This window comes from Mesoplodon mirus (assembly GCF_964341445.2).
Source record: "Mesoplodon mirus genome assembly, chromosome: 3".
NCBI lineage: Eukaryota > Metazoa > Chordata > Mammalia > Artiodactyla > Ziphiidae > Mesoplodon > Mesoplodon mirus.
The window spans coordinates 126,360,699-126,384,633 of NC_138978.1; the positions used below are offsets into that span (position 1 = coordinate 126,360,699).

General features: G+C 37.2%; 1 protein-coding gene across 5 annotated transcripts in view; it reads left to right on the forward strand.

Moving 5' to 3' along the window:
* NUF2 (NUF2 component of NDC80 kinetochore complex) overlaps positions 1 to 9,149 on the forward strand; it is a 30,851-nt gene extending 21,702 nt beyond the window's left edge. For all 5 annotated transcript variants that reach the window (XM_082616552.1, XM_082616555.1, XM_082616553.1 and 2 more), the window contains 4 exons: positions 119 to 259; positions 1,254 to 1,429; positions 2,611 to 2,746; positions 8,710 to 9,149. In XM_082616552.1, coding sequence (XP_082472678.1) covers positions 119 to 259; positions 1,254 to 1,429; positions 2,611 to 2,746; positions 8,710 to 8,844 — 588 coding nt within the window. In that variant the 3' untranslated portion in view covers positions 8,845 to 9,149. The remainder of the gene's footprint in view (positions 1 to 118; positions 260 to 1,253; positions 1,430 to 2,610; positions 2,747 to 8,709) is intronic.
* Positions 9,150 to 23,935: the final 14,786 nt, after the last annotated feature.

Consider the following 23,935-nt stretch of genomic DNA (forward strand, 5'->3'; position numbering starts at 1 on the left):
CTGCTCTTTAGCTTTCAGTATCAAGTACAGAAATTATTTAAGAGCAAACAAATTGACATTACTTCAGTTTCATAAAGGAGAGTGCCAACCTGGTTTCTATGTTTTTTTTCTTTCAAAGCAAGAAGTGATGGAAAAGTATGAAATCTATCGAGACTCTGTTGACTGCCTGCCTTCATGTCAGCTGGAGGTGCAGCTATATCAAAAGAAAATACAGGACCTTGCAGATAATAGGGAAAAATTAACCACTATCTTAAAGGAGGTTTGTATTGTATGCAGTTTTTATGTCTTTATTATGTAATAGTTCACTGTAGTCCCTTGAATTTGCTTTTACCTTCTGTTGCTATTTTCCTACAGAAAAGCTGGGTCATTCTACATTATAATAGATGTGGCAATGTGTGCTCAAGGATAAAACACTGTTCTTTTTAAACATAGCAATAGTAGACCCATTTTAACCTTCAGGTGAAATGAATAATAAATTAATTAACATAGCATATTACCATGTATATTTTGGAAAAAAGTAATGGAATTTTAAACTTGTTCTGACAGTTGGAAATGATCTTCTAATCAATAAAGTCCCAACTTACTGCCTAACACTGTAGCTAGGATCTATAAAGAGATTTAAAGTTTACGACACAGACCCTGCCCTGAGTGAAGATGGACAGCTAAGGCCAACGTTTTTAAGTTTCTTAGGGTAGAAACTTGAAAATCCTTTTCACTTCATTGTCCTAATCCAGACTGTCCCCAGGATCACTGACATAGCATTTAATGAAAGATTTCTTTCTTGAGGGAAAAAGGGGTTGAAAGGTGAGTAGCCTGAGATATTCTTTCCCAGTTACACACTTCCCTTATCTCCCATCAAGAGTCAGCACAAAAAAGGATTGAGATCCACTGCTTTTGTTTCTAGGGTCTACTCTTTCCTCTTTATTCCTGCTACCTTAGTTCAGACCCTCACCCCCTCAACTTGGCTTGTTGGCTGATCTTATTACCGTGTTCCTCTATTCCAATCCTTGCTGATAAAATGACATGATAAATAACACCTCTCTAGGTGTCAGGTTCTTTCTCAGTATCCCTAGTGCCTTCCTGTTGTCTGTTTTGTTCAGTCTGCATTCTTGTGCTGGGCTTTCAGTGTTTAAACAGTTTTATCACATTTTAAAATTGTATTTTATTCCAGCTCATCCTAGAAATTAGTCCTTCATTTTATTTGTATACCCTAATTGGTTGTATTGACTTTAAATACATCTCATAAAATACAGAGCCTGAACTTGGAGGACAAAATTGAGAGTGATGAGTCAGAACTGAAGAAATTGAAGACTGAAGAAAATTCCTTTAAAAGACTGATGATTGTGAAGAAGGAAAAACTTGCCACAGCACAGTTCAGAATAAATAAGAAGCATGAGGATGTCAAGCAGTACAAACGCACCGTGATTGAGTATGAACTTATTTTAAATTTAATGTATTAGAAAGTAATTAGAAAAACCTAATTTACTTTTCCCCTAAGATTCCAAATCTCCTATAATTTCAAAAAGGTATTCCACTGTTAGGTGACTAAAACAGATGAGTTAATTATGAATCTCATAATGTTGCTATATCTAGATTTAGAGATGTTTTAGGTACTAGTTTCTTTTTTTCTTTTCCTGATATCACAATTCCAAATCCTTTGCACAATTCCTCAAAAGGGTTCTGGTGCTACTGCTTATTTCAGTGCACTTTAGAGACAGTGGTCTAGAGTTGTAGTAGAGTGCATCAACTGGTTCATTTTATTGTCCAGCTGGTCTGTAACATAGCATATTTTGAGAAAAAGTCTTATTTTTTTATTCATATATGAAGTAGTACTTTGCTAAGCATTTTGTCATGTCCGTCGTCATCGTTGTTGTTGGCCAGTATGTTTGGGTGTTTTATTGGTAGAGTCTTCTTCCCATCAGTTCCAAAAATGTGTTTTTAGAATAAATGCCCCAGATATGTCTATGAGATGACACTATTTCAGCCTCTGAAAGGTGTATTAGGATGGTCTGAAGATTTCCTTTGCTCTCCTCATGCAGATGAAGCAAAAGGGCAGAACCTGAGGGTTTTAATTTGTTGCCACATGCCTTGCAGGAAAGTTGTGTTGATTCGCACTCCTAACACCAGTACATGAGTGAGCACAACTGGGGAGATGTGACTTAAGATCTCCATGTTAAATAACAGCTTTGTGTGGAAGAGCTTACTCTATGCCATGACCTGAATATAGCGCCACCCTGTGATTCTTATTATTATTTTTTTTTTTGCGGTATGCGGGCCTCTCACTGTTGTGGCCTCCCCCGTTGCGGAGCACAGGCTCCGGATGCGCAGGCCCAGCGGCCATGGCTCACGGGCCCAGCCGCTCCGCGGCATATGGGATCCTCCCAGACCGGGGCACGAACCCGTATCCCCTGCATCGGCAGGCGGACTCTCAACCACTGCGCCACCAGGGAGGCCCCACCCTGTGATTCTTATGTTTGCTTTTGTATCTTGAGAAGAGTTTTAGGTGTGTCAGTCAAATACAGTCTCTTTGGAATCACAATTAGAGTTAAATGCTTGACTGTTTAGATGCTTAAGAGGAATTATAATTTAGCTGTCTCTATTTTTCTTCAGAGATTGCAATAAAGTTCAAGAAAAAAGAGGTGCTGTCTATGAGCGAGTAACCACAATTAATCAAGAAATCCAAAAAATTAAATTTGGAATTCAACAACTAAAAGATGCTGCTGAAAGGGAGAAACTGAAGTCTCAGGTGAGTATATGTTCATAAGAAATTAATTTCAGATAATGTCACAAGTTTAAAATGTAAATTATGTCATCCTCATTTTGAAGATTTTGTCAGTTCTCCAGAGTAGAAATTGACCCCTCAGGTCTGTTGCTTTTATTTCCATTTATAGCACCTTTTCCATTACCCTGGGATAGTTTGCATGTATGTCTCCTCATACCTTTTTTTCCCTTGGCTTTTTTCCCTGTTAGCACCTAGAATCGTGCTTTGCAATGCGAGTAGGTGCTCCATAAAGGTTCTGAATTTTTTTGATACATAAATTTAGATGGTGATTTAAAGTAGTCTTCTAAAAAATTTTTGCATTTTTTCCTGATAAAAGGATCTCAAAAGTATTTCTTATCATCAGTATTAAATGTATTCGAGTTGTTACTGGTATTTTGAGTTTTTTTTTTAATGATAACTTTATCATAATTACCTAAAGTTACTCTGCTTGTTTCAAGTGTATTTATTTTATTGTTTCATAAACAGTCTCAAGTTTAATGTGGACAGGCATCTTGTCTTCTACATTTTTATCTTCCAAAATGTCAGTATAGTGCCAAACATAATATGTTTATTATGTTTATTTCTCTTTTTTTTGTTGACTGCCAAAGACCCAAAAAAGTAGTCTATTCCTGCTACCTTTATCACATCTCATTCTATCCTTAACCTTTAAAGTTTGTCCAGTGTCCTCAAGATTGTCCCAAACTGCTCTACCAGAAGTCACTAAAAACAACCCTTTATCATGTAAAATCCCTTGGCCTCTTTTTTTCTCATTCTTCATCTTGCCTACATTAATATTTTATCCTAAACCTCTGAAACCTGAAAGATATTTAAACATGCTATCATTACCTTTCACCATTCACATTTAATTTGCAAGGATTCTTAATACTAAAAGAACCACAGTAGGCAATCCCCTCTTGTTCTCAGGAACGTTTTTATCCTCTGAAATATTAGATTGTTAGCTTGTGCACATGTAAGTGTATATATACATAGTGAGGATTGTCTCAAGGCTACTTTGAAAGGAAGGAAAGAAAGAAAGGAATGGAAGAAAGAAAAAGAAAATGGCTGGGTTTCACCTCCCATGGTCTGTCCAGTACACTGTCCTGATTTTTTCTATTCTTCCTTTTCTTTCTACATTCCAACTACTATTTTTTTTTTCCTGCCCCTTAACTGGATATCTACCAAGCCTTTGGCCCTCTGTTTATCTCTAGAATGGGAGTTAGAAAGACCTTAGGAGATATTTAATCCTACTTCTTAACTAAATCAAATGAGCAGATATTTATTTGTTATCACATGGTCAGATACAATTAATAAACCAGTTACTAATGTAAGTACCTTTTGTCTATAGGTCATAAAAGGTGCCTGTGCCTGCCTTAAATTCCTTTTAGTTTTGTGCATATATGTCTTGCCAATAACATTTTAAGTTTCTCAACAACAGCAATCTTATTTTTTACCTTAGTATCTCATGTCAAACCATGCCTAGAATGCTGCCTTATATGTAGTATGCTTTCCATAAATATTTGTAAAATTGGAAAGCCATCTAGCATGCTGTTTCTTAAAATTAACCATGTAGTAGAAGTCAACGATGAATTTAAAGATGAGCAACCCCCCACCAAAATATATTGAATGAGAATTACCAGCACTGGGGCCCATGAGCCTAAATTTTTTCGCATGGCTCTTGAGAACCACTGATGTGTTCTGCTTCATTGTTTTCAATATTATAAAGCTCATCACTACCCAAGCTGTTCTACTAGGACAGCTATAGTTATTAAAATGTTACTTCTTATTTTGAGTTTAAAAATTTTCATTTCTGTACTCTAGTGAACCAAGAGCACCTCTCTGGAACAAATTTGTATCCTCTTCTACTGAATAAAACTGTACTTAAGACATTTGAGGGTAAAGATCATGGGTTCTTTCAGCCTTCTCATCCAGGTTAATTAGCCCTAGTTTTCCAGCCATTCTTTATACAGTTTAATTTTCAGATTCATTATTCTGTTTACTGTCCTCTCTACTCTGTTTCCTGCTTTTTTTATTCTGTTTAAAATGTAGAACCCAGTACTAAACATAGTCTTCCAAGTAATGGTGTGACCAGCCCCAGAGCACAAGGCTGCTGTTAATGAAGCATAATACTGGGTTGGATTTTTAGAAGCAGCATCTTGCCCTTGGCTCATATTGTGCTTGTGATCAATTAAAGGACCTCTGTCTTTTTCATATGAGGTTCTGCCAACTTAAAATTTTTTCACCACACTTTAATGCAACTATTTTTTTGAAATTTTAATTCTGGATTTTACTGTTATTTATTTTAGGTTTCATGTTATTTATTTCCACCTAGATTTCCAAAATTTCGAGGTCAGTTTAAATCTATGTATCATTCACATTAACTATTTCTTGTGGCTTAGCATCACCTACAAATTTGACCAGCATGCCTTTTGCTCCAGGGGAGATAAATGTTGAGTAGAACTGGGCCCTTTGCTGGGTTGTATTTCTTCCTTCAGAATGGCATAGAACTATTGATCAAAACTTTGGATACAGTTGTTCAACTTGCTAAGTTGTTCTAACCATACCTTTACCCAGACAACACTGTGATATCCATTTGTTCCAAAATAGCTTGGGAGAGTCTCTAAGTCCCCTGGTGAAATCAAGATATATTTTGTCAAAGAACCCTCTTTAGCTTACTTCATAATCATCTTTCATGAAAAGGAAAGAAGGATATGTTAAGATTGCCAAACTGTTCTCTGTGTAATTCTGTTGGACCCTAATGATCATCATATCCTTTTTTTCGCTAAATATTCTTTTCCATAGATATTTCATCGCTTCTAGTTTCAATCATCATCTTTATTTAGATAGCTTTCAAAAATCTGTTTCCTGTTCTGTCTACCTCAACTCTACTCCTTATTTTAGCTGCCTCATGGATATTTTCAATGGATTAGCTTATCACAGCAAAAATAAACAATTATTAAATTACATTCAACATCTTTAGTGTCTTTCCTCTTCCTCACTTTCTCCTTCCCGCTCTGTCCCTCTCTCTTTCCCCTTCCCTTTTCCTTTCTCTTTCACTTAGTTTCTTCATATTCTTCAGCGGCATCATCATTTTCAAAATATCACAAAGAATTGCAATTTTGCATTTTCTTTAGATAATCCTGATATCCAATCGCCAAGATAATGTCATTGATACTGTTCATAACAACCCCTTTCTAATCATACTTCTATCACATAATTTTCTAATACTCAGGATTTCCAGCAAAAACTGGCTAAATTTCTTCCTTGACTTAAGATTCTCCTGCATCAAATCTGCCCTGAATCCTAAGTATTACCAAATTTAACCTGCTAAAATATCACTCTTATTACTACACTTTCTCATTTAAAACAGGAACTCCCTGTTTTCCTGTAGTTATTCATGCATTTAGTCAGTCATTCAACAAATGGTCTATGCACCTACTAGGTGCCAGCCTTTATATTTGATTCAGGGAGTAAGTGTGAACAAGGAAGGCATGATCCCTACCTTCTAGGATTTTTAAAGTTTTGTATCTAAGCTAATCATTTTCATTGTTTAAGGTTTAATGGAAAGTGTATTCTCAATATAACTTTCTCTGGCTCCTTTCAGGTATCTTTGATTTCTCTCCTTCTCAAATACTATAGCATTTTTAGTCTATTCTGATCTGTGCTGTCCAATGGGATAGCTACTAGCAACATGTCGCTATTTACATTTACTTTTAAATTAATTAAAATGAAATAAAATTTAAAATTTAGTTCCTTGTTTATACCAGCTATATTTTAAGTGCTCAGTATCCAGTCTGGTCTGGATTGTATGTTTTTTTAGGGTAGAGAGCATAACTGCATGTTCCATTGTACTGTTGTACTATTTACAGTGCTACTTGTAGAAGGTACTCAGTAATATATTGGTTGATGAATTAATACATACTTGGTGGGTAAACGGCTACACTGGCCATAAAAGTCCATGGATATTATGTCATCTTGAATTTCTCTGATTTGAAAAGTGAGATAATTACCTAGACCAATGCTGTCCAAAGAACTTACTGCTAGGAATGTTCTGTACTGCTCAGTACGGTAGCCATTAGGTACATGTAGCTACTGAGCACTTGAAGTGTGGCTAGTGCAACTGAGGAACATGTAGCTGTTTAAATGTAAATTTAAATAATCACGTGTCCCTAGTGGTTGTCATGTTAGGCACTGTAGAACTAGAGTTTGAGTTTAAAAATATTTTAACTTCAGCCAAGCTATCACAGTAAGACTTACTTATTATGTGAATGAATATGATAAAGTTCCACTTGGATATAGAATTTAATTGGAAATTGAAATATGTAGCTTTTGTGAGGGCTGTGATCTATTGCTATTAATATCCTGTGAGGGTTGGCTTAGAACTTCAAATGTTTGTTTGCTTCTATGGATGTGCCAGTGGAATTGGGCTTTAATGTTTCATTCATTTATTGTGGCTCTACCTGTAGGATTTGGTTCCTCTTTGAGAATATAGGTGTTCTCAGGAGAAAATTGTTCCTCTGAGTGTGTTGAAATGGTTGGTTCAGATATTTGCAGATTGTATATCTTTATTTAACCACACTTCATTTTAATAGTTTCTAATGAGTAATGTCTTTCTACCAAATTTATTCAGCTTTCTTTTTGGAATGAATAAATACATATCTCTGTAGAGCCAGGAAATTAAATTGATCTGTAGCTACTGAAATGTGCTGATTTTTTTTAAATGGTGTTTACGTAAGATAGCAACTAATTCAACTTATCTTTCCTACAAGATTTAAGAAATAAAGGTATCAAAAACTTTTGATTTATTTTCCTAATGATTAATATTCCATCATAGTTGTAGTAATTTGATGCCTGATTTAGATCTTGGGAATCTAAATACCCTCTTCTATTTTTGTATTAGGATTTAATAATGATCTATGTTTAGATTTTGGGAAAATGTTTAGCCTTAAGCATCTATTTATATTCGCTTAATCTAGAGCAGTAGTTCTCAAACTTGCATAGGTGGCAGTCTCTGGAAATAGTGTTGTTCTTTTTTGGAACATTTTGAAGCCATACTATATTAAATTATAATCTATATAATTTGCTCAAAATCTGACAGTATCTACACTAGAATTTAAACTAAGATAAATAGTGGCCAAACTATGGGTTTAAGAAAAGTTTAATGGGAGCAGCACTTAAAATTGAGAACATTTATACCCATTATACCCATTTATTGCTTTTTCCTTCCATTGGAAAAGGCCTGCTGTTTTATTTCAGTGGTGAAACACCTTTTATAATCTTTCAGAATACTACTTTTTCTTGTATCAAGGTTTGAGAATTGTTTTGTTTAAGAAAAATCAATAATAAATGGATCAAAATTACACTTGATGAGTATGAGATAGAATAAAATTATGCAAAGTGGTTCATTTATTATTTTATTCCGTCTATAGAAATTGTTTTGTAATTTTTTTCTTAATTCTTAACATATCCATATAGGTTTATATGAAAACCCACTATTGCTTATAGTAGGACTGCCTGATCAGTTTGTTAAAACAATTCTAAAAGGTATTCCTATATTTCTCAGTCCTGTAGATTACTTATTAAATCTGTTTACATATCATTTAAATAATGATCAGGGTCAAGTGCAGAGTACAGTAATCTAGGTATTTGCCAAGTAAACGTGAAAAGCTCCAAAGTAAAAATTTTTCTTTGATGATTAAAAATATGTTCCTAATGTCTTGGAATTCAAGCCATTGTTAATGTCTCTGCTTTGTTCTTTCTAAGTAGCTGAGTTTCTGATGCATCGGCACAGCTTAATAAGAGTAGGCATACGAGTGTGTACATGTGCATAAGGTACTTTAGACTTTAAAATATTATTAATAAATATGAACGAGACTTGGAATTCTTGTAACTCATTTTTAGTTTAGGTCATTGCATGGAATAATTCTTATTATATTTCATTTTCTACTTAGGAAATATTTCTCAGCTTGAAAGCTGCTTTGGAGAAATACCATGAAGGCATTGAAAAGGCAACAGAGGACTGTCATACTAAAATAGATGAGAAAACAGCTGAACTGAAGAAAAAGATGTTCAAAATGTCAACCTGATTAACAAAATTACACGTCTTTTTGTAAATAGCTTGCCAATTTTTAATTTTATATTCAGAAAGGGAATAGTTAAATTGAAGTTAATGGAAGTATCAAAAGTACCAAATAATGTTGGCTCAGTTATTTTTTATATACTCTCATAGGTTATTATTTTGTAAGATAGTGCATTTAACGTAGACTTTTATGAACTTAAAATTAAAATGGCTTGTGCAGCCATTCATGTCTCTACTCTGCTCCTTGTTGTAAGTGGTGGTTGGAGTAAAACAGAAATAATTGCATTTGAAATATATAATTTTTCTCTGTTATTATCATGGCTGTTGCTGCTTTGTTTGTTGACATACAGAGGTATAGTATTATTGAACCCTGACTTTGCACTAAGCATTGTGGGATCTCATTTGATCTTCACTCAAGCAACTCTAGGTAGACATTTTTGTAACTACTTTATAGATGAAGTAACTATGAAGGTCCTGAGCCAAAATTTGAACAGTGCTCTGTATGAGACTGAGGTCTGGAATGTTTCTACTGTACCACACTTTCTAATGTAATTATTTAAAAGAGAAAGTATGAGTGTGGTAGTCTACTTCTTCACTGATGCCATGGCATTTTTATGAGGAAAATAAGTTAAAATGTGCAAACTGCTTAGAACAGTGCCATGGTAGACATGTTTATGTCTGGTAGACATATGTATATGTTAAGTATTGGTATTTGGAGTTCCAGGTACTTTTCTCTGTCAGAAATACTAAAATACTATGGTAAGTAGAGAGTAGGCTTGCTTTCAGTGACAGGAAAAGCCCTGGAATAGGAGGAGTGGAAAGAGCTAGGTGTCCAGGGAGGAAGAGCTGGGACACAAAATTGAGCTATTGCTCTATCCCTTTCTTGCTTTTTTAAAATAGAATTTTAATCCATAGAAAGGTCTGTTTATGAGGCTAGGTAACAGGTGTAAACATGACCATGTCTCTCATTTTATATTTAAAAAATTTTAACTCCCCTGGACCCATCTCCACCTTCAGCTCTTGCTCTTTTCTTTTTCCACAACCAAATTTCTAGAAAACCTAATCTATACATGTGCTTCTACTTCATTCCCTACCCATCACGGCATTGTTACTTCTCTCCATACTAATTCACTGAACTTTCTAAGATCACATTAATAGTTATCAAAATTCCCTGGATGTGTTTTAATCTTTATCGTCCTTACATTCTACCTGTCCAGTACTTTTTCCCTTTGCCTCAGTAACACTGCTCTCTTGTCTCTTAATTCTCTGTCTGTTCCTTTTAAATGTTTTTCCATGAGGGCCTCATTCTCTGTTCTTCTCTGAAGGGTTTATGTTCTCTAGACTTCTGCCCTTGACCCTCCTTCTCTTCTCAACCTCTGTACCGCTCCTTGAAAATTTTTGTCAACACCCACCACTTCAATCATGAATTAAACATCCATGCAACTTTTACTGCATTATATACATTTAGTTACCCTTGTCATATTTTTCCGGAATTTCAGACTTGGGTATCCAATAGCCAGTACAGTTTACCCTTGACAACCCTGCTTTGAACTGCAAGGGTCCACTTTTACGTGAATTTGTTTCAATAGAACTACATGATCCACAGTTGGTTGAATCTGTGGATGCAGAACCACAGATACAGAGGACCAGAGCATAAGTTGACAAAATCTGAGGTAGGTCCTGGAACCAATCTCCAGCAGATACTGAGGAATGACTGTAAATGGTTTTAACCTTTTGGCATTCTGGTGAAGCCTAATGGACCTTCTCAGGGTAATGTTTTTCATGCATGAAATAAAACACAGGAGTGCAAGCGATTAGATTCAAGTATGATTATCAAAATACTTAAAAACATGTTATGGAAAAGGAACTCACCCACTTTCCTTCTTATGCCACTACCCCTCACTCCTTTATATCCATTTAGTTAGCAAGAGCTCCATTGATGTACCCAAGTCTCCTTCTCTCACATCTTTGCCCATGTTGCAGTTTACATCATCATCATTTCTCAGCTGGTGTACTTGCAGTAATCTTTTTTACCAGGCTTTCAGTCTCTAACCCACCTCTACAAAGATATTAGGTTATTCTAAACATGCAAATTAGATTATGTCAGTAATTTTTACAAAGTTTGTTAGATTTTCAAATTGTGCTGCTCGGGTGCTGTAGTGAACTCAGAGAAACCATGCAATATTTAAATTTGCAAAGAAAACAGTGATAGTTGCTGTCTAGTTGCTGTCTGTTGGACACCAGTGCAAACTACTAGCTCAAGGCAGTTCACAGTTTCAATATTAGATCACACTACATTCCTTTCAATGATATATCTTTATGAAGCTGGGTTTTTGGCATTTGCTGTGATACAAATCACATATCACATGAAAATCATTATGGAATAAGAAATGAGGCTGGCAATATCCAATCTGATTTCAGGGTTTGAGAATTTGTACAGTGCCAGATAGGCATGCACATTCAATTAATAATTGGCTATCTAAGAGTAGAATAAAAATATTCTTTCAGTTTGTGTGTTTTTCTTTCTTAAATGCACATTGCTAGGGTATAAATACCTATTAAGTTGTTTGAACTTAGGTTCAACTGGATACTTGAAACTGCTTGATAATGGAACTGTTAAGTTTCTTGTTTTTTGATTTTTTTGGCCAAGGGGCACAGTAAAAGAATTTCTGATACACTAAGGGCTTCATGAACCGAGGCAGTCTTGGGACCTGTCACTTACAGGAGAAGTTTGCATGAGTTTCAAGACCCTTCATACTCTAGACTCTCATGTCTTTTCTCTTGCCAGTTCTCATTTGAACTTTATCCTCAAGTAATACTGAACTGTTTTAGCTTCCTTAGCACCTCACACTTCTGTGTGTTTTCACATTTCTTCTCACAATTTTTCTTTTGTATGTCCAACTGGAAAATGTGCATTTTTCAAGTCTCCACCCGAACTACAGCTATAATACCTCTTTAAATGTCAAGTTTTCCTTTTCTTCTGTTATTATTTTCACTATAACTTGTATCATTATACTATAATTTTTTACACATCCTCCACTGTGCTAGGCTTCATGTTTCTTGAGGCCAGTGACTGTGTCTCTTTTTTTAGTACTAATAGTATAACGTAGTGCCAGGCACCTGGTTAGCCACTTTGTTTACTTAAGGAATAGCCATTTTTCTCTCCTATGACCAAATAATATAGCCATTGAGGCCAAGTTATCTTAATCCAAGAAGAAATACTTATCTTTCATGCATTTTTTTTCACATCAAACATCAACAGATGTTCTAGTAGTTCAGTATCTTCACTCTCATCTTTTTTTGCCCCCAGACAGATAAAAGCCTTAATTAAGAAGCCCTCAGTACAATCCACATTAAAACCTATATTTGGCTGTTTTGATTGGAGAACAAATGACAAAATTTAGAACTTTTTTCTAACACCTTCTTGGAAATGACTTTTTGGGCTATGTAACCTTTAAAAGTTTATTAATATAGGGAAATGAATGCTCTGAAAGAAGGCAGTGGCATCGTGTAAATGCGACATACGCTAAGGCCTGATCTTGAAGGAAATTCTGTGTCTATATAGACTTTGGTTATCTTTTATGAGTCCAGCTACTTATTAGCTATATGTAGAGCAAATATTTAATTTCAAGTTCAACTGACATATTTCAAGGAGCTAATCCATTTTATGACAAAGCAAGGGAAATTGAAATATGCACCTTCATAAGGCTGAAGTTAATACATCTGATTTTAGTTTAACGGGATGTTTCCTATTTTTAGTAAGACCAGAAAAGTTTTATATGAAATTCCATTTCAGGTTCAGGGCCTGCCACCTATTTCAATTAAGTTGGCTCTCCTTTGATTGAAATATGTTTCTCATCTTCCTATCCATATTGCCACCAGGGGGCATAACACAACTTGTATAACCAATGCTAGAATAACTCGATTTTAATATTTGAAGCATCAAAGCTGAAAAATTTTAAAGTGATAGTAACTCAAAAAATTGTCAAAAGGAACTTAAAGACAATCTATTGAATTGTTGAAATCTATAGAATTGAAATAGGTTCTAAACAGTATCTTAAAATTATTTTAAAAGTTTGCTAAAAGGATGATCCTTAGGCCAAAGCTCCAATCCTGACCCTATTTTATTATCTTTTTTAGATTATCTTGTCTAAGTTATCTTCCTAGTACTTGTTCAGGATTTCTAGCTCAGATTCCATGCAACTCTTAAAACTGAACTTTCCTGAGACAAGAATTTGAGATACTCATAAAACAATGAGCAAGTCACTTAGGGAATGAACCCTAGACCACCACCTGGCATTGATGTCTCAGTGTGACATGCTTTTTTTCTGATAAGATGATAAAGTCAGTCTCTACTACCACCAGCCTCCTCTAATCCATTCATACTGCCACTACATAGATCTCCCTAAAATACAAATTTAATCATCTCTTTGCCACTGCTTTACAAATCTTTGATGCTAACCCATTTCAGGGTAAGATCCATAATACTTTGAAGGCCAGTACTTTGATGGAGACAGTGTGGTGTGGTATAACAGTTCCCAAACTAGTGTGTGTAATATTTGCCTGGGGTACTTGTTAAACATGTCTTGATTTGGTGGGTCTCTGGGAATCTACACTTGAAACAAGTGCACTAAGTTCTTGTAACAATGATCTTTGGAGATCACTTTAAGAAGCTCTGCTGTGGGCTTCCCTGGTGGTGCAGTGGTTGAGAGTCCACCTGCCGATGCAGGAGACACGGGTTCGTGCCCCAGTCCAGGAAGATCCCACATGCCGCGGAGCGGCTGGGCCCGTGAGCCATGGCCACTGGGCCTGCACGTCCGGAGCCTGTGCTCCGCAACGGGAGAGGCCACAACAGTGAGAGGCCCGCGTACCAAAAAAAAAAAAAAAAAAAAAAAAGAAGCTCTGCTGTTTGATTAAAAGCATACACTTCCGAGTCAGTATTTACATTTCTTTTCTTATAAAATGAGGATAATAAATACATCTATAGCTCATAAGGATTGAGTGAGTTTTATAAAACAGCACACCGCCTGCTACACAGCAAATACTCACATGGTAGCTGGTGCTGTTATAAACATAACTGGTAGTAGATTGCTCCAGGGGCCAATCTGATATGTTTTCTATTTTCTGCACAACCTCTATTTGGCAGTCCTTTACACCTACTTGGTGATGAATGAATAAATGTTTGCTGAATTAAAAACTCTAGTCTGCTTGACCAAAATGAATGCAGGATCCTAAAGCAAATAGTTTACAGGGAAAGAAATCAGCTTTGTATTTTCAGTGCAAAAAACACAGATCATGACGGTTTTATCTTACCAGGGGAAAATAGCAGGTACACTCACAGAAAACGTGCAAGCTTCCCTTGGCTCCACAGGGTGTCACTGCTGACTCCTCTTTCCAGGTTGAGCATAAGTGTGAGGACTGTATGGCGTTTGGAGGAGGGTTCTCAAAGCTCAGATTTTATCAGAATCACATGGAGGACTAAGACAGATTGCTGCCCCAGTTTCTCATTCAAAAGGTCTGGGGTGGGATTCTAGAATGTTCATTTCAATCAAGTGCCCAGGTGAAGCTGACACTCCTGGTTCAGGGATCCCACTTAGAGAACCACTGCAGTAAAGAAATCCACCCACAGCTGGGGATAGGTTTTTTTCATAGGTCTTCCACAGCAGTAGGAGCACATTGATGTGCTTACAAGTCACCTAGAGATCTTATTAAAATACAGATTCTCATTCAGCTGGTTTGGGTGGGACCTGAGATCCTGCATTTCTGAAAAGCTCCTGAGTGATACCGATGCTGCTGAACCACAGACCACACTTTGAATACCGAAGTCAATAGCCCTCCTGTCTCTCCTCATTGATTCCACATTCATATCACCAAGTTCTTTGCCCTTCAAAAGAGATGGTATATGTAAAATCCTTGACACAGCACCCAGTGCATAGCCCAGCACTTTATATTGTGTTAGCAATTATTAGGATGAGGTATTTAGTGAGTGGTGAAGAATGTGCGTTTTGGAGAGACTTTCAAATTCCATGTTTGCAACTTACCAGCTGTGTAAACTGGGTCATGTTACAGAATGTCATTGAGCCTTGAGTTCCTCATCTGTAAATTAGGGATTATAGTAGTCTTTATTTCACAAAGTTCTTGTAAGAATTAAATCAGAAAATAATTGTGAGCTACTTAGCACTCTTTGTAAATGGCTATTATTACGAGTGAAATCCAAGAAATAGATGTGACAAAAATGGCTGCAGCAGATGCTAGGTGAGATTTTACAATTTGAAAGAAATATAATCTAATCAGAAAAAAACACAAGATACTCATGATTATGACCTACCCACTAGTAATGTTTATTTATTGCTCTCGGGTATGTCACCAGGCATACCTCAGAAAGGATTCAGAAAACACTGAGGTGCTTAAAACCATCTTTTAGACTAGACTTGAAGAAGAAAATGTTATAGAAATATTAATATCTTTTTAAAAGTTCTCAGAAATCAATTGCATTTTATCTCAGAGGCAAATGTGTCCTCATGTAATCAAGGAAACTTTATATCAGTGCTCTTTCAAGCCAGAGACTGTAATTTATCTTTTAATCTACAGAATTTAGCATACAATGGAAGCAAAATAATATTTGGTGAAGAAACAAATGAAGAAACCCCACTGTATTCAAAGGTGCTAAGGCTGCCCCTTGTTAAGTTCTCCTATTAATTTTCCATTTTTCTTAGAAGGGTTCCCTTAGTTCTCTCACTGTCCCAGTTTTAGCTCTGAATACCCCATATTCCAGGAAACTGGCTTCTGAGAGAACCCAGATGGTTGGTCTCCCTAGACATATATATTACATGAAGCCCTATTTGCTCCCTTACTCGTATCCATGGTTGGGCTCCCTTTACTTTCACAGAATTTAGGCCTCATCGTCAATCAATATCTCAATGGTCATTTACTAAGAGTCCACTTTATACCAGATGCCATATGAGTATGTACACTGGAAGAAGTCAAGTGAAAAAGATAATTCCTGCTCTCAAGAAGTGTCTGTGAACATTGTCAACTCTTAAGGACTTTCTCTCCACCCAAATGTTATTAGTCATTTTTTGCCCAAATCCTTTATTAATTATCTATTGCTGTCTAACAAATTAGGTTACCAGGTCCCAGACACTTCTGGAGAAATCTCTCCCATCCTCTACCAGTACAGAGAAGGTTGACTTTTTTTTTCTGTTTTTGCTTACCTTTTATGTTCAGGGTGAAGGAAACTACCAAACTTTCTGTAAGCGAAGATTATTTTTCCAGCTGCTCAGAAAGGCAGGTGGGAAACAAAAGCCAGAGCTCCGCATGCCTTACCCACCCAGAGGTATGCCTCTGCAGGACATCTGCCCAGAGGTATGCTTCCTTCCCTCACTCCCCAGCCATCTGCAGAAGCCAGGGAAAAAGCCCTTCTCCTTTCTACACACTTAGCCCCAAAGTCACACTTAGCCCTCCCCTTTTGTAGGTATATGAAAAGGAAAAACAAAGCAAACCATAGGGTTTGGGCTTGAGTTCCCCCAGTTGTGACTTTTAACTATGTAACAATGTATCAAGGAAATAGTTGATGTTCTAAGGCCCTCTGTGACTGTACATTCTCTATATTTGCACTTAGAAATATTAAAGATTTATTTAGTTATTTAAAAAATTTGCTTCCAAATAGGATCTGATCCTCTTTGAACTTTTTTTTTTTTTTTTTTTTTTTTTGCCGTACGTGGGCCTCTCACTGTTGTGGCCTCTCCCGTTGCGGAGCACAGGCTCCAGACGCGCAGGCTCAGCGGCCATGGCTCACGGGCCCAGCCGCTCCGCGGCATATGGGATCTTCCCGGACCAGGGCACGAACCCGTGTCTCCTGCATCGGCAGGTGGACTCTCAACCACTGCACCACCAGGGAAGCCCCTCTTTGAACTTTTAATAAAAACAAAATCATATTAACCATATTTCTAGAATTTAGGAACCCATAGCCTGAACTCTACAAACCAGGTGAAATTCCAGAAATTTAGATCTGAAAACTTTGGGAAGCTCTGTTTGGCTCTTTAGCTGGGGTGCCTATATAAGAAACACAAATATGGATTTGGGATGCCCAGTTTGATGCCTTTATAAGATACAAATATGGATCTTTTCCCACCCTTGTTTCTATTTTGGCAGTCTGGGATTACCATGTCCCATATATGTCTTGGTTGTCTGCACTTTTTCCTTGAGGACTCCAGACCAGCCTGCCCTACACTAGTCCCAATGATTTGATAGCTACATAGCATGCTCCAAAGAGTGACTCCTCCCAAAGGCGATTTCAGAGTAAACTAGTTCCTCCAATGTAGTCCTGCTTTCATCAACCCCAAGAGACGTATCCCCTCAAAGTCTTTAGAACAGGTCATCGCCATGTGAGGTTAGGTGGCACTGCTATAGTGGAAGAAGACTAGGAATCATAGTCACATTTGTAAGTATCCACTGAGAAGTTTTCCTTAACTCTTCTGGATAAAACTAGTTTTACTTTTCTATTTTCCCTAAGGTCACCATCTTTTTTTTTTCCCCCTGGTTAAAAGTGAATTTCTACTAAGAAATTATAATCATCTGACACGGGGCCCTAACCCAGAAACCCTGACACAACATCAATGAAGGCTATGTTTTAATTCATACTTCACCAAATCACAGTCACCAGCACTATTCTCAATGTAATGAAAAATCGCTAATGTGCTTACTTTGTCATCAGCAAGTGGAATCTATTCTGGATATTCAGAATGTCAGGCAGACTCTTTAGTTTGTTTTTTTAAAATTTGGTTGTAACATTTAATACTCAAAATCTTTACATAACGACTGAGCATAAAGACGTTTTTGTTTTCCTTTAAGAAAGATATTATGTTTCAGAAACATACAAGGCTACTACATTGTGAATAATAATGAACATCCATGGACCATCCCCCAACTTAAAAATGAAGATATTAGCAATACAATCGAAGCCCTTTCCATAGCCCGCCATGATGACAAGCCCCAGTCACTGCTCTCAGATAACTATTATCCTGAAATTGATATTTATTATTTCCATGAATTTCTTTATACTTTTACTGCCTAGATGAAGCATCCCTAACAATATGTAGGCATATTGTTGAATGGCATACTATATATTCTCCTGTAACTCACTCTTCATTTAATGGGACCAACTTGAGAGTGATGACTTTTTCGTTCAGTGCTGTCCATATCCATAGCACCTAGAACAGTGCCTGACACATAGGAAGCCTGCAAATATTCTTTGAATGAATAAGCATTCTATTTTTGAGCTATGTTCGTATTTATATATGTAGCTATTTTTGTTTCATTTTCCACTTCTGTATAGTATTTCATTGCATGGCTATATCACGTACTCCTGTTGAGGGACAGGAGTTTGATTACTTCCTCCTTTTTTTTTTTTTTTTGGCTATTGTAAATATGCTAAGCACTAAGAAAATTTGTTTACATATTTCTTTATGCACTCATGGTGAAATTTCTCTGGGATATATACCAAAGAGTAGAATTCCAGGGTCTCCAACGTGGTTTGCCATTTTTCTTGAGTACTAGCAGCATTTGTGTGTGCCAGAGATTTCATATCTTCATCACCACTTGGTATAATCAGACTTCTTAATGTTTGCCAATGTGATGAATGTGAAATGGCATTTCATTTTAGCATTCATTTTCCATTTTCCTGTTTACTAGTGAGGATAAACGTCCTTTCATATATTTATTGACCATTCAAGTTTCCTCTTTGGTGAACTACCTGTTCATGTATTTTGGTCATTTTTCTTTTTGGTTACTTAGTTTTTTCCTTATTGCTTTCAAGGATACATATTCTTACGTTCTAGATACTACATTTTGTCTGTTGTATGCTTTGCAAATGTCTTCCATTTGTGGCTGGTCTTTCATGTTCTTCTCCCCACAGCACTTTTTAAAAACTTTCACTGTTGTGCTTGTTCCACTGAATTGTAAGTTTTTAATCCACTACATCTATTAAATCCATTAAAAGTTTACTCCACTAGACTGTGAGATCCTTTAAAGCCAACTATTTATCATTTATGATTGAGGACCTTGCACCATGCTTTGTTGATTGAGGACCTTGCACCATGCTGGGACACAATCAATGCTTTTTGATTTTGAGTTTTGATTTTTGAAATGAATAAGGCTCTTTTTCCTCAGACAAGGTGAAAAGTAGCTGGTAGGGGTAGTGCTGGGTTTGGTAAACCAGAGCCCATGGGCCAAACCAGCACACTCCCTGCTTTTGTAAAGAAAGGTTTATTAGAACACAGCCAAGCTCATTGCTTACATATTGTCTATGGCTGCGATCATGCCAAGATGGCAGAGTGCAGTAGTTGTGACAGACACCATATGACCCACAGTTCCAAAAATATTTACTATTTGGCCCTTCACAGAGGAAGGTTGTGAGCCCGGTCTAGTAGATAAAGGTGGATGCACTGGGAAGCATGCTTACATCACATATTTATGGCTTCAAAAGAAAAAGTACACCTCATCTCTTTTCTGTCACTTTCTTTACATTGCCAGACTATGTATGTTGCAACTTCTTACCTCATCCTACCTTAAAAGAATGAATAACAAATTATATAGAATAGTTTAAAATAATCTAAATTAATGTAGGTCCCAAATAATGCCATCAGCCCCCAAATAATGTCATCATTCTATCTTTAATCCATCAATACAGAAATGGATCTTATTTCATAAGAATGTTTACCAAAAATTGCCTCCTGGATCATCAACTACTCAAGGACAGAGGGAATGTCTTTGGATTCCTTTGTAATCCACCTTCCCCCTGTCCTCCTCTCCTGGCACCTCATTCAGTGTTCTCGTCACTGAGGTCACTCCATAAATGTTGACTTGTGACTGGTGATGTTACAGTGGGTTATTTACCTTGTTGTGCTTTGTAAGAAATAATTGTGGCAGACCGACAAGGTGTAGGATGGGTGTGGGGCAGGCAAAGTGACAGAGGGAAACAATGGAGAAGGTCCTAAAAGCATTTGCTAATTTACAACTCCTGGGGCTGCTGAAACCACTTTCAAATTTTGCAGCCTTTGACATTTTTGTAATTTTTCCATGTCTTTGCTGCTGTTCTAGTACCACAGATAAGAAATCCTCAAACCTTGCTCTGTTCTTGAATAATGAGATTGGAAAGAAAAGATCTTTTTCATCTTTTTAACATTAAAAAAAAAAACTAGTCAAAGCCCAGCAGTTCAACAAATATTACTCATGTCACGGCAAGAAGAAAAGGGGACTTTTGAATAAAAAAAAGATGGAAAAGGCGAACACAAGAGGCATTGTTTGCATATCAGAAAAATTAATCTACATAGGAAAGTGTAAGAGCCTGCAATTCAGAAAGCAAAGAATTAGGACAGCCCAGCTGAGAATAATTTTCTAGCCAGTTAATTTAATTGCATAAATCATTCCTTTGTTAACAATAAAGAGATATAATTAAAATGAGATTGCCTCTAGTTTCTATTCTCTAGAAACTAAAGGAATTGATTTTGGGCAAAGCATTCTTCCAAATACCACATCGGCAAATTACATTTACCTTTTTAGAAAAGCTAAATTATGTTGCCGTAATATCATGGTGGGTTTAATTAATTATAGATCTGCCATATGATCTTAAAGAAATAATTTATTTAATGTCCTTATAACAGAAGTTTGCAATCATGTGTGTATCCCTTTGGTAGATGGTGTGCAGATTTTTACAAACAGGTCAGAAGTTTAACAGGCAGCTGTCAGGAGGAATTTGAGGCAGTATAACGATTGTTTGGGGTTTTCGTTTGCTGTCCTTGTTTAAAATAAAAAACGCCACTGCTTAGTATTGCATAATTTAACTGAACTCATTTAGATTGGCTTTATTCTAAAATTGCTACTGGTAATTATTTGCTGTCTCTGAACCTTTGGGATTTAAAGAGCCTATAATTGTCTATTAAATAAGGGGAAATCAGATCAAAGAGGATTGCAAAAAGTCTCCTACTATAAAGCCCAGGTCTGCTGATCAGTCAATTGAATGTCAGAGAGAATTGCAAGCTGTGACAGAGAAGAGGCTCATTTTTATGGTAATGAATTTGAATTTTTTAAAATGTACTAAACTACAGTTGCTTGCTCCAGATTTTTGAAATTCATTGGCATTACTTAGCAACAGGGATTTACACAGAGGTGGGAGGGGATCCCACCAGCCTTCAGAGGGCCTGGGCTCAGGGAAAACTATGCCCCTGCACTATGGCTGCTGTCAAGTTTTCATACCACATCCTACCCCCACAGAGACAGATGACCCTCTTTCCTGCTTCAAACTTTAATTTCATAGTAATATTTACCTGAGAACAATGGGAGAGCTTGTCATCTTGGAGGGTTACAGAAGGCATTTCAATTGTATTGCTAATGTTTTCTTTTAAGTTAGGTGTGGAACATGGGTGGTCATTATTAGTCACTCCATAGGATGGTACAGACGGATCTGAACTCCCTCTGCTTTAAAAGTTGCAGAAGATTCCTGTCTCTGCTGGGCAATCTCTGTTTATGGACATCTTCTAGGTAGGTACTGCTAGAGCAGGTCCAGAACTTGGGTCCCAAATGCTTTGTAGACTTTTTACCTAATGCCACAACTTTCAGTCTCACATTTCTTCTCTTGGCTCGTTGCCTGACACCATGAAGATTGGCTGGTCCCTCGTCAACCCTTTCAATGTGCTCACAGCCGGCAATATCTCCTTGTCTTTTTGACTAAGACCATTGACTTGATCAGGCTATTGGTGTAACTAATAACTAAAATGTAATGTTGAGGTTAATCAACAAATGTCCTGATTTATTTGGAAAGTCTATACTGGAAAATTCATCTGGAGGCATATTTAGTGTTGAAATGATGGCATCAGCCAGCATGGATATGAAATAATATTACAGTGTTAGCATTAGAAACAGCTCTTTACCCTCCAGTAGTTTCAAACTTATCACCTGATTCTGGATAATCTCTGTTAATTAATTTCAATTTTAGTCCTCCTTCTACATATTGTTTGTCTTAATCCACATCAATCAGATGAGAATTCTGACTTGCTCCACCAATAATGTGATTTTGGTTTTACTTTCTATTCAGTAAGTTCATTCATGGGTGGTTCAGATAATGTTGCTAATTAATTGGGTATATCAAGGGACATGCCAAGATGCAAAGCCTAGTCCCATGTACTTCAAATGTAATGCCTGTCCTGAAGATACATCTAAAAGACATATTAGTGTCACCAGGTGTAACAAGAATACTTAGGGTATCTTGGGCCACCCCCTGAGTGCTTGGTCTGCTTCTGAGACATCATGACATTCATCCTCAAAACATTCAGAGTGTCACATGCCGTTAACTAGATTACTGACTGGGGACCTTAGGGTCAGAGCAGCTTTATCACACGTTTAGCCCAGGTACAAGGAGTAAATTATCAGCAGTTTCTCGTAGCAGTCTCTGGCTTTCTTACATTAAAACTTAGACCCCATTCAGTCAGCTGTCCTGCACCAGGTAGTGGTGAGCTGATATTTAACCAAATTATTTTGCATCAGTACCGTATATGGCTCTCATTACTGTAGTGTTTGAGAATAGGTTCAAAATACCCGCCAGTACACAAGTGTTTTTTGAACTGTTAGGAGTTTTAAGGGCTTTATCTTTGCAAGTACTGATAAGGGTTAGTAAAATTACTTGATATAACCTGTCCTAGGGTTAGGCATTTGGGCCACAACCTAGGACCAAACTCACCACCTCCTCTCCATGGTGTTCCGGATCATTACTACCACTTCTCTCTTCTGTGTCCCACAACTCTTTACCTACCTCTTCATGTCTCACAGTAGCTTATTATTATTTCCCTGTATGAATAACTTCACCACCATCTATGAGCTCTTGCACTTATTCACTGTTTCATCTCCAACATCTGGCACAGTGCCTGGCATAGAGACACTTGATTACTGTTTACTGTCGTTATTAACCAATAGGGAATGGGGTGGTTCCACATCCTTGGCCTCCGTGGCCTCCTATTCACGTCCTTGTCTTCCTATACACAGTTCTCATCAAGAGGTATGTTGAATGCATTATACCATGCCTAGCACAGGACCTTTCTCATGCTGGGTATTTAATAAATTTTGCAGAATGAAAGTCATCCTGCTCCATGACAGGCCTTTTAACATGCACCAGGAGATATGTTTAGAGGTTGTCTAGAGTACATAACATTGGACATGAAAACCCGCCATGCTCCTGTGTGGCCGCAGCCTGGCACTCCTCAGGGCTGCGTCTGAGGCCCTCATTTCATGCCCTGCACTTTCCCTAGGCTTTGTCTGCTCTTCTGATAACTCCCAGTTCCACATGTCCAACCCAGACCTTTCTTCTGAGCCCCAGGCCCATGTGTGCAACTTCCTGCTGGGCACTTGGATGTCCTAGGGACCTCAATCCAACACACCTGAAATATAACTCATCATTTTCATCTCCCCTTCTTAGCAAGCAGTACCACCATCCACCCAGTTGCACAAGACAAGGAAGAAAAAAGCCTTCCCTCATTCCTTTCTCTCCCTCATGCCCCACAACAAACAAATCAGCAAACCAACCAACTCTCTTTTCCAACTTGATATTTTTTTCCCATCCCTTGGGCCCATCTGCCACATCCTGTCTTGCTCTTCTCCACTTCACATCCTACAGCAAAGCCAAAATAATCATTGTTTTTTAAAAAATTACTCATCTCCTTAAAACGCTCTGATGTTTTCCCATTGCCTTTGGGATAAAGCCTAAGCTCCCAAACATGGCTTTCAGAGCCCTTGGTGATCTTCTTCGTCTCAGTCTCATGATCTTCTTGCCTTCCCCAAGCTTTAAACGGTTGCTTTCTCTCAACGTGCAGATCTCAACACAAATGTCATCTCAAAGATATATTCCTTGACCACCCTGGCTAAAGCAGCCCTGCCCCTAACCCACTCAAACTCTGTCTTATTATTGTATTTTTTTCCCTTTGATGAACTTATCGGTGCATGAGGTTATCTTATTAATGTTTCCCTGTTTGTTGTTTGTCTTCTACTAGGATTTAAGCTCCTCTTCAATGCCTGTCATACTCAAAGCTGCACCTCTAGATTCTAGAACA